The following is an 11,266-nucleotide window of genomic DNA, read 5'->3' as shown; positions in this document are numbered from 1 at the left end:
ATGTACAGGTGAGTTTAAAATTCGATGTTGGGGACTATCGTGCCTCTACTTCTTTGGGGTTCCTAGAGGGGGAGTAGTCCCTGGACTCTGAGTTTGTGAGTGGGGTAGTCCTGCGTGGGGAGGCAGGTCTGGTGCTGCTGGCTGGGACGAGAGGCGGTGGCGCGCTCAGCGCCGCGGTCGGCGGGTTCCTGTTCAGAATCCCGTTGTGCATGGCAGTGGATGGACTCAGTCTGGGGTAATGCATCCCGCTTAAATGAGGCATGAAGGATGGCACGTGTGCCAGGTGACTTTCGATGGGGGACGAGTGCAAGTGGTGCATTCTGGCACGCTCAAGTTCTTCCCGTAAGTGCAAGCGCTCCCGCTCCTCCACTTGCCGCAACCGCTCCTGCTCTCGGCGGGCCTCAAGAAGGTTTTCGTGGTTGTAGTCGTGGGGTTCCCTGTCCCTGTAGGATCGCTCGTGGTCGTAAAAGCCAGAGGTGGTAGGAAACCTATGGATAGGATCCGTCCGGAGCTGGAAGTCCATTCGACGGTGCAGGTCTAAGCTCCGGTAGGCATCTCGCAACGGGTCCCTCATCGGGTCCCAAGAAAATCCAGGATGTGGCAGCCTCTCTCTTCCTGACAAAGGGTTCATGCCTATGAGCGGGGTCATCATCCTGCTGCGGTCCAGGACATTCATGTTGTTCATCTGGTGCACGCTGCCCATGGAGATGGGCATGGAGGCAGCCATCGAGTGAGGCAATGATAATCCATGGAGAGTGGGTGGTGGGGGATGCTCCACTGATCGGGAGTGCTGTGAAGGCTCAGACCCTACCACCAGCACGTCACTGTCTTCCTTCCTCTCCTCTTTGACTTTGATGTCGTTCTTAATCTTCTGGAGGTCGCTGGGAAGCTCTGTCTTTCTCTCCATGTCCTTGCTCATTAGATTGGTAAGCTTCAGGCTCTCACTTAGTGCAGGTTTGCTGTATGGGGATACAGACTGGATCACTGGCTTTGTGTTGTCCTCAGAGGGTCTCTTTTCATGGCTTGGGGTTTCCTTCACTGGGGAACGGCTCTCTTTGATCTTGTGTTCCGCTATGGGCGGCTCTCGCAGCCGCTCCGGGTGCTCCCGTTCGGGTTCTTTGGACCTTTCCCTCTCCCCGAGGCTGACCTGCCTGATGGGATCACTGGAGGTCTGGCTGTTGCTGCGGATGAGATTGCTTATCTGATGTGTCACTGGAGCTGATGCCGGCGAGGATCTGTTTGAATGTCTGTTTTTATCCATGAGGTCTCTGCAAAAAGAGAGAAGGTACAGCCTTGGTTTCGTATGAACCAACATCCCCGCAATGTGGGACGTGCACAGAGCTCTGTCCAGCTTTAAACTTCAAGATTGCTTTGAAAATGATTTGGAAAGCTCTGCCAGCATCAGCTATAGCTGTGATGCTACACCAAAGGACATGCACTATAGGACAAACATCTACGAAACTGAGGAATCGACCTCTGTTTCAAGAGGACCTGCTATGATGAACAAGGGGTTTGATGACAACGTCCCCAGTCTAGAGAGGCACGAGGGTTTACATTTCAACTGCACCTCTGCCTCTGAGCAAGCCAATTAGTCACAGTTAATCCCACCTCTTTGAGAGGGGAATAAATAATGCTCACCTTCTAAAAGCACTTAGCTCTGAATGAGAGACACTTCAACTGCAAAATGTGATGGTGTGATTGAGAGAACTGCAATATGCAGCTGAGAGGCTCACTGACACCTAAGTTTTTAAGCTGGGTTTGCTTTCCAGAGCTGTAAGACCCGAGTACTGAAAGCTGGAGGTGTTTTGGGGAGCTGTGTAAGTATTTATCTCTTGTGATTACGTTTGCTAACCCAGATTTCTTCCTCTGTGGTCGTCCTGATTGCTGGGCAAGGATGTGGTTTATGAAAGCCATGACCAAACAGGGATGCTGGGGACAGCTTAAGCTGAATTAAGAGAAATGTAATAGAGCTGTTAACCCCTAGGTGAGCACTCCTGAGAGTAAAGTAACCTTGGTTTGCAAATGAATTCCACTAGAGCCAAGAAGGGAGCTTCCTATCCGTGCAAGGAGTGTCAGAGAATTTAACATTTGAAGCAAGATGATTTTCAGCCTTTTGCTTCCATATAATCTTGTTCACAAGTACCGCCTGAAGATCTCATTAAAAGCACTCCAGGCAAGCCATGAACCCCCTAACACCAGTCAAGCACACACATCTAAGACTTGCAGGCTGTTATTGCCTACAAAGAAGTAGCCTGTTGGAGACAACTGGGCTCTGAAATACAAAGGGCTTCACATCTTTAAAATCACATAACTGGAAGCTAATGAAGTAACTATAGCCCAGGTGATACAGTACTGTCGTCGTTAATAAGGGTTTGCCTACAATGCAATTTTTAAGATCAGTTTTGCTAATGGATTCGTGCACACTGCTCCAGATACAGGCATTTGCATTTTTATCTCGTTAATGTCCAGCTAACATTTGAATTCATCAGCATATCTGTACATTAATGAGAACTATGACTGTCTCCAAAGGACCCATCACAATGCTACCCTTCACGATTTCAGAATACACAGCAATCCTAAAGCAGCTGCATTGAAAACAGTCAAGTATCCCCTGAAAACACAGCGACACACTCAATTCCTCAGCCTGGTGCTTTTTATTACCCTACTAGCAGGGACTGGCTTATTTCCACAGAGGAAAAAATCCTAAAAGGCAAAGAGCTTTTTTTTTTCCTTTGCGTGTTGGTTGTGCTTATCCGAGGAAAAGGCCTGTCAGCTGCTTTAGGGGACAAGCAACACTTCAGAAAAATTAGGAAAAACAGCCCCAAAAGGAAGTGCTCAGAGGGCCAGGCTGCTCACCTCTCTTTGTCTCTGTCGTCTTTGCTCAGAGAAAGATCCCTCTTCTCAGGCTCCCTCTCCCGCTCCCTGTCCCTGTCGTGGTTTGTCACCGAGGAGCTTCGCTCCGAATCCGTGGGCTTGGGCCACTGCGGAGGTGTCGGGAAGGACGGCGGGGTCCGGTGGAGTCTGTTCCATGGCTCATGGGGATTGTTGAAATTCTGCAGGTTTGGGCCATCTTTGTGGGTAAAAATGTTGTTGTGAGCTGGAACAGCAGCGGGGGGGGGGAGGAAGAGTTAAAAAGAATTCCCACCAAGTAATTACAAAGACATTTTTCACAACGCTCATCACAACCAGAACTGCCCTTTCATGAGATTTTAATGGTGAGGGGGAGCTTCTGGCGAGTGGACACAGATAAGGCCAACGCTGGGTGTAAGATCCACCAGCTCTTTTAAGGCTGTTGGTGGAGGAAGCTTTAACCATCCATCTCAGAGATGACTGAAAATGCCCAGCTCCTCTTCTCCCCCCACCCCAGGCCAGGGTTCCAGCACAAAAGCAGTATTTTTCCTCAGCTCCTCTCACTGGCAGAAACTTTAATTTCTGGGTAGTTACAAGCAATCAGCTGCCTGCAGCTGAGGATTCAGGGACTTTTTTGTTAACGAAACCAGACTGTTTGGTGGTATGTATGCATGTGTATAAACATAGAGCTTGGCTGTAAGGCTTTTCAGAACAGTCACTTGATTTTCCTCCATCCATCTTCAAGCTGATTCCTGTTGCACCGTGAGATGCATAAGCATACTCTCTTATGTGTGGCTCTCAAGCATGTTTTGCCTACAGGTAACATGGTCTTTGAAGTAAAATTATTTTGTACAGGTAATTTAAACTTCAGACAGTGGTTACAGAGGAGGTCTATGTGCTGAATTAGTATCAGTAGCTGTTCCACGATGCGTCTTCGCTGCTGAAGGGTGTTACTTTAGGTGCCCACAGGGTCCCAGAGCTCAGTGGGGTCCTGCAGCTCCAGCACCTCTCCGAGCACACAAGGTCCCAGCCTTGAGCAGTGAGGAGACAAGAGCACAGCTACTGATCCGTGTGACACGCAGAACAGCTCCCACCGCAGAGACCTGGAGATCTTAGGTGCAGTGTTTTCAGATAGGAGAATGGAGGTTAGGAATTAAACTTCTTTAAAAACTACCACCAGCTGCTGTAAATATTAGCATGTGGCTTTTCTGGAAGGGATGTTTGTCTGCAGTAACCCAGCCAGTACTTACTCAGAGCATGACTGCCTAATCCTCCAAAGGCATTGCTGCCTAAGTTCCCAAGGCCGCTGAAGGTGCTTGACCTGCTAAATGGATCTGGAAAGGCAAACAGGGATTTAGCAGGCATTTAGCCAAGAATGTTGGAGAATGAAACGCACCCCTCCCCTTCTTAACGGTCTGAATCCAAGTAGGATTAGGCCAGACTTTAAGCTGATCCTTCTCATTGCAAGGTTCTTTGCACAGAAAATTCCCATCATGTTAAAATGGAGAAGGGATTCAGTGCTCACTCTGCAAACAGGTGCTGTAATAAACTTTTGTATGCCAGTCAGAAGCGAGCTAGAAATTAAGGTCTAATAGCTGAAATTAGGGTGGCTGCTGCTGAGCTATAACTCTCCTTTCTTATCAGCACTAATAGAAGCATTGCAATTGCCTTGGAAGAAGAATCTCAGCAGGCTCCTCGGCCAGCACATTGAGGGGATGCATCGTCTTTGTTTCTGCAAACAATTTTCTACTCTTTTAGTAATATTGCACAGAGACAGTTCTAAGCTAATTGCTAATGACATCCATCCTTATGCCAACTAACTTTGTCCTGTTTGTGCCAAAATCCTCTCCCATGACAGCTTCCTTCATCCCAGTGGTGGTGGAAATAATAGCACAGTCTTAGAATCTGCTACAACAAAGGAATGGGAGATTTGTATCCTTCGAGGCAGAGGATTTATCTTGCCTTTCCTAGCCAAGTATCTGACTACTTGCCTATTGTCATTTTATAATCAGTCCTGCCTTCTTTTTTGCCCCCAGTAAATGTGCCCATCACCAAAAGAGGTTCCTCTCTGAGGGTTTATAACCCAGCTCGGGTTTCTCCAGAGACAGCTATGTGTTAAATCTTACCAGTGTACTTGTTTTCTTTCCTACTGGTCTCTAACCAACTCCTCCTTCTGCCCACTGGCTTTTTGACTGTCCCTTTAAAGTCTTTCACTTGCCACGTTAGAGGAGATATGTTGCTCTCCACTTCCTCACAGGTATCACGATATTTAAAATATCAAGGCAAACGGCACAAATAGCTTGGATCTTTGAGCAAACAGCTATTTGCTTATTTACTTATTTTAAAATAGATGTTCTTGCCCTTCCTCTTTGATATTAAGCAGTTGAGTGACTCGGTAGAGATAGTTAATTTTGACAGAACGTTCAGGAATTGATGTAAATCTGGGTATTTGCAACAGAAAAAAGTCTACTAGGTCATGTGGCATGCCACATTTACTGATTGGATGAGTGTTACTAAAACATTAATCAACAGAGCTTGAACTTTAATTGGCAATGAGCTGCTTGTGAGCTTCTAAAATGAGGAAATTTGAGAAAATCAGGCTCTACTTACTGCCAATTAGGAAACTGAAAGGCTGGCAAAATGTGCAGAACAGCTATCTGCCAGGAACTGTTCCCTGAACTCTTTTAAAGAGCATAGCCAAGAACTTCCATCGGTGGGAAATGGTATGGGAGGAGCCCATTTTAGGCTGAGGCTTGTCTGAGGTACCTTTGCATAAACTTCCCTCACTTCCTTGGGCACGTTCAGCAGCACAGAATGGCTCTCCTGCTCCCATTTCAGCTGCTGTGTATGCCCCTAAAGTGACAGATGTGACTGCTCTGCAATGCCCTCTTCTCTTGCAGGAGAGGGTCTGCCAGTCTTGCCCCTCTCCCCTGGGGGGCACGGGGGGATGTGCTGGGAGCTGGCAGGGGGGAGCAGCTCCTGGATCCTGAGGCAGTCTAAGCCCTTCCCTCCCGCAGTGCCACAGTGCAGGACTGGGCTGGAGAGCCAGGAGTGGCTCAGAGGAACAGAGGTGAAGGCAGGGTTTACTTACACTTACCTGCCAAGTGGTTTGTAGGCAGGAAGCTGCTGTGGTGAGGGGAAGGACCAAAAGGGGTGGTGGCTGGATGTGTCGCACCTGTGAGAACAAGGACCCCTTTTAGTTCAGGGGCAAGACTCCCTGCACACACAGGGGTCCTGACCATCACATTCAGGAACTGGATGCAAAGGCCAGATTTAAACATGGCAAAGGCAGGGGGAGACCCCAAACACCAGGCAGGATTTCTCCAGGAGCCCTCTGAAGCAGCCTCTGGGCGCTAGGAGGCAGGAGGAGACCTTGCACTGAGCGCTGCTGCTCACCTGTGGTAATGAGGAAGCCAATCTCTTTGTCTGACATTTTCAGTCATTACTCTGTGTTTACATTAAAAAGGGTCAGCTCAGGTTATGGGCCCAGACAGAAGGTGCTTGGAAGTGACTGATTAGAGTCTATATGAAACACCAGGTAATGACAGGCACGCAGGGAACATCAATCATGCCTCTCCCATGGGAGCTCCATCTACGCTCTCACATCTGTCTCTGCATCCACAGGCTCCCCCTGTGGTATTTTTTTCCCTTTCCTAGACACTGCTCATTGCCATGGTGCTGTGCTTCCTCGTGGGAAAGGAACACCACTGCTGAGCAGACCTTCAGATGCTGCCTGGATGCAAACACAACTTCTGCCTCCCTCGCAGAAATCAAGACCTGCCACACCTGTGCAATAACTGCCTCATTTTGTTAGAAACTAGTAATTCCACATAATGACAGAAGCAGCATTTTCCAGAGGACATGTTAAGTCATGTGCAAAACAGACCAACGTCTACATAAAGCTTTACAGTGCTCGTCCTCATATACCTTGTTAGTAAAAATTTACCTTCCCTTAATACTGGGAAGAATAACGGGTAAAATCTAGCAAACAAGAGCAGCCATGTGGCCAGAACATGAGCACACTATGAAACTGGAGAAGGAGACAGAGCTGTGTGTCCCTCACCAGCTTGGGCACCTCAAACCTAAGCAGCCAGAAAATGAGTTGAGGAAACTTAAGAGAGACCACAGCAAGGAGGCCTATCTAGTACCTATCTATAAACATTCTGACTGCTCCAATGCTTCAAGACGGATGGAGACTGTCATCTTCCTAATCCTTTAAGATTTCAGAAGGTGTATAATGGATGGGAGATTTCTTCAAAGGAGACGGCTTACAAACTCAACTACACGGGCTGATAATAAAAAATCCTCCGGAGAAGGCCAGGAGCAGCTCTGCAGGCTGTCAGGCAGTTATTAAATATAGCGTCTGCCAGGCAGCCCAACATCCGTCCTGGAGACAGGTGGCCCTAAGATAACTTATGTCTCCCGCAGTAACCAGGCAATGCAGCAGAACCAATGATTCACAGCGAGCGCACACGTGCTCGATAAGGCGAAAGGAATGCTCGGATATTGCGGAGCAGGAGATTTATTCATCCCTGCGTTGCAGCGGCAGTGTTTGCTCACGTTGATAGCGCTCTTTACCCAGATTTACTGAGCGATGCCTCTGGTGATTAATACACTCACGGACAAGATGCTGTGAGGTTGTTTATCTCTGGCGAAAGTTTTCTATTAATTTGCTTTCTCCAATGTTTCTGTCCCCCACTATTGCCCCTCTTGGTTTTGTGAATGAAAAGCTCGCATCTTTCAAGAGAAAAAACTCCAGATAACAACTGCAGCGGTGCTTTTCTGCCTGTCAGGGTAAACTCTGCCCAGAACAGCCTTCAGGTGCAAAACCAGGCATGAGACAAGGTCCTCGTAATGACAACACAGGGCAGACTGAGGACAGTGATAAGGATGCACCTGCCATAGGAAAACAGCCAGAGGATTGTAAAGAAGCTGTGCTTATGCACCCAAGTAGATGCAATAAATATCTTGGCCCTGTGCTATCAAAGTACCTTTATAGAGACTGAAATACAGGGTAGCACCCTACAATGTAGAGCTGGCACCAGCACTGATTATATCTCCTAGAAACGTGCATTTGATGCTTCAGAATTTCCATCCACAGATAGAGCAGAAAGACAGACCGACTGGTGGGGCTCCTGAAAGCTATCTGACACCTGCATTCGAAACTCAGCTCTCACAGAAATGCCAGCCTGATCCTCCTCTGTTGCTTTTCTGTCTTGATGGGACAGAATTCAAAACAGTTCTAACCTCATTCATTTCACCAGCTTGAACCAAGGCTGCACATGACCATGTCTGCACTCAGGGTGATTGTGCAACACTGCATCATAAAACCAGAGCAACACTAGGGAAGGAAATTTCGTTATTTGCCAATTAACTACATACATAAAGAGCTAAGTCACATCTCATCAACTGATACAGCTCATTCAGAATACAGACTTTAGCATCTCAAGCACAGAAAAAAAAAAGATAAAGAAGTCGAGGGGGATGGTTAAGCCTGGGAACAGAATGAAACCAACACTTGGCATTTGGTGGACTGACATCCACGTGAATCCACAGTGACCTCCTAAACCAGAATGTCAGAGCTGCAGTCTCCCATGGTCAGAGCCAGCGAGCACAGCACAGTGAAGCTTACTGGCCTTTGGTAACTGCATAATTGTAATTACTTCTCCAACAGATTGGAAAGCAATTGATCAATGTGAACTGTATTTAATTCTCTAGTTTTATTTTTTTTTTTAATCCAATATATACCATTTTAAGCCCTAGAGTTTGCTGGACTTCGTAACACACAGGGGAATTTTCTATTTAAAGACCAAACACTTCACAAATACACCTTCTGTGATATTTTCAACGCTGTTATTGAAGTTTTCCTTTTACAAAAAAACCCTTGTTTTCAGAAAACAAACAGAAACTTGGTGAGTGGAGGAGCTGAGAAGAACATGGCAAATATAAAAGCAAGAAAGAGACTGGGGCCACTTCCAATCCCGTGCAATGGAAACATTTTCGAGTGTTTTGTCAAAATTGCTTTTAAAAATCACTCCATAGCCTATTAATCAGGCACATAAGAACCAGCTGCACAGACATGAACGTAAGCCAAGTGCTGCAGCTCAGTGACGTGCAGAGGATCCTGCACTGGAGGTGGTGGCAGAGCCCCGGTCACAGCGGTGGCCAGAGCATCCACACCCCTCTGAACCAACCTTGCCTGCTCCTATTTTTGAGGCATATGTAGCTGTAGGGACAACTGACTGTTTGTTGGGTGTTTTTTTTCAACAAGTAACGATCTCCCCTTACCTGTGGTAGAAAACAGAGGCCTGGCAAGATCCTGTGGGTAATGGAAGCCTGGAAACACTCCAGGGGCGGGAGGTCTGCTGAACAGGTCAAGTTTACCACCTATCTCCAGCTTGTGGGGATCCAGCTGCATCTGCTGTCAAATGACATAAAAACGACCTCGTTACAGACTCCCTTTTTTATGGGAGAGAAAGAGAGGGAGTTAAGGCTCATTCCTGCTTGGCCCTGCCAGGGAGAGTTAGCGAGAGTGACAGCCGTGTCTGCGGTCGCCCAGCCGTGCTCTGACAGCGTCTGTAGGGCCATTTGGCTCGGCAGCCCCTCGGCTCCGGCCCCATCCCCACGGATAAGGTCTGCAGTGAGCCCAGCCCCTGAGCACACGCTGGAGCACGGAACATGATCCACCGAGTGCTCTGCACGCCGGGATCAGTCGGTGCTCTCGGCCTGACAAAAAATGCTCTGCAGGCAGAAAGCTGCCGACAGAAGCCTGGAGAGCTGGGTGATGGACTCGTCTGTTCTGCTTCTCCGGTTTGAAAGAGAGAGACGTGCCCACACTGTGCCCTTCCTGCAGCCAGTACAGCTCAGTACGCAGGCAAGGGGCAAAGGATAAAGAAAGCCATGAGGCTCCTCCAGAGGCTATTTTTATCCTTGCCCTGTAGAAGTGAGCACGGCCAGGACTGCACCTAAGTCACAGGAGTCTCTCAGTAGCCTAAAGATTAGAGATTTGCCTATAAAAATACATGGGCCCACACCACTTGCAGAGGCACTGCTGACAGGGCACCCACTCAAGCAACGAATAGTCTTCATTAATGGGACAAAAAAACTACAGGAAGGGCTGGCTATGAAAAAATAAAACCTACACAAACTCCCTTATCAGCTACTCCTCCTGCCACAGGGAGCCTGTAATAGCTCACCAGTATACCTGTGTCCTGTTACCTCTTGAATTTTAACCCCCTCCCTCTGCCCAGCATCACAGCAGTGCAGGAAGCCCCACAGCCTCTAACACTGCAGCCATCAATCTACTCCCCTGCTCTGTGCTTTGTTAATATGTTCTTCACTGTATCGGCCATTTCATTCCCTCCTCCACAGGAGGCACCAGGTACAGAAGGGAAATGACATTAAACGTGTGTGCTTTGTGAAAAAAAAAAAATGGACTTGGAGAAAAATTATTCTTCCCCTCACTTTTTTCCTCTCTTCCTGGCTGTGCACTTAGTATCAACTGCTCATTCTGCCACCCTTCAACCCAGCTCCTTTGCCCTCAGATAAACTTTATGGTTGCTACAATAAATGTTAAAAGAGTGTAAGTATTAGTTAATCAATACAGGCAAGCTTGAGAATCACCACAGTAACTGTTTCCTGCCCATTACTCACTAAAATACAATCTGTCAGCTAAAAGACTTGGCTTTGTTCCAGAAACTGTCTGAATTACCTTCATCTTCTGCTGGTGATGGTAGATCTGCCAGGCGATCTGTACATGAACCGCACACCACTTCCCGGGTTTCTGCAATGGAAAGCACAAGAATTTAGATTAATTTATACGTTAGCAATCTACATCAGACAGAACATTTCATTTCCCTCACTGTCAGCCAGGCAGCTAAGCAATGAGAAAGGCTGATTACTGAAATGGCACAATGGGTGATCAACATTTTCTTCTGTACTGCAGCAGATGATGTTTAAATTAAGAAGGAAACAGGAAGAATGTGGGATATCTTCCCCATCTCATGGACATCTGAGATCCCTGCCTTGTTCTTTCCTACTTGCACTCCCCGCATCATAAACTGAAATGAATGGCAGCAAAGAACAGTATGCCATGCTTAAGAGAAAGCAACTAATGGTTCACAGTTCTGCTTCTGAAAAGAGCCCTGTTCATTCATCCCTGCTGCACTGCAGGCTAAGTCATGCGTGGTTATTATGGCTACTTGCTTTTGGGGAGGAAAAGGGTTCAGACAAACAATCACCAGGATGAGCAGTGCCACAGCTGAACAAGTCACTGTTTTCAGCTGAGCTGTGGTACTCACTGTAGGGTGTTTATGTGGAGCATCAGAGGCTCATTGACCTAAGCCACCGTGAATCTGTTCGCTGGTGAATGGCTGCCCATGGCACAGTCATTTATTTCTGTGACCCTTATTTCATA

The 11,266-nt window shown here is 47.4% G+C and overlaps 1 protein-coding gene across 18 annotated transcripts in view; it reads right to left on the bottom strand.

Moving 5' to 3' along the window:
- The window catches only part of FBRSL1 (fibrosin like 1), a 492,401-nt gene continuing 481,135 nt past the window's right edge, over positions 1 to 11,266 (bottom strand). For 17 of the 18 annotated variants that reach the window (XM_027892612.1, XM_027892619.1, XM_027892625.1 and 14 more), the window contains 6 exons: positions 10,562 to 10,633; positions 9,139 to 9,271; positions 5,948 to 6,025; positions 4,101 to 4,184; positions 2,857 to 3,097; positions 1 to 1,268 (listed from right to left, as the gene is read on the bottom strand). In XM_027892612.1, the coding sequence (XP_027748413.1) occupies positions 35 to 1,268; positions 2,857 to 3,097; positions 4,101 to 4,184; positions 5,948 to 6,025; positions 9,139 to 9,271; positions 10,562 to 10,633 (1,842 nt within the window). In that variant the 3' untranslated portion in view covers positions 1 to 34. The remainder of the gene's footprint in view (positions 1,269 to 2,856; positions 3,098 to 4,100; positions 4,185 to 5,947; positions 6,026 to 9,138; positions 9,272 to 10,561; positions 10,634 to 11,266) is intronic. The other variant, XM_027892620.1, reaches the window with a different exon arrangement.

The sequence above is a fragment of the Empidonax traillii genome, unplaced genomic scaffold (assembly GCF_003031625.1).
Source record: "Empidonax traillii isolate 1590-97213 ecotype Southwest subspecies unplaced genomic scaffold, ASM303162v1 scaffold361:size2146424, whole genome shotgun sequence".
In the NCBI taxonomy this organism is placed as follows: Eukaryota; Metazoa; Chordata; class Aves; order Passeriformes; family Tyrannidae; genus Empidonax; species Empidonax traillii.
Note: the sequence above shows the minus strand (reverse complement) of the source record. Positions and strands in the feature narration are given on the sequence as shown.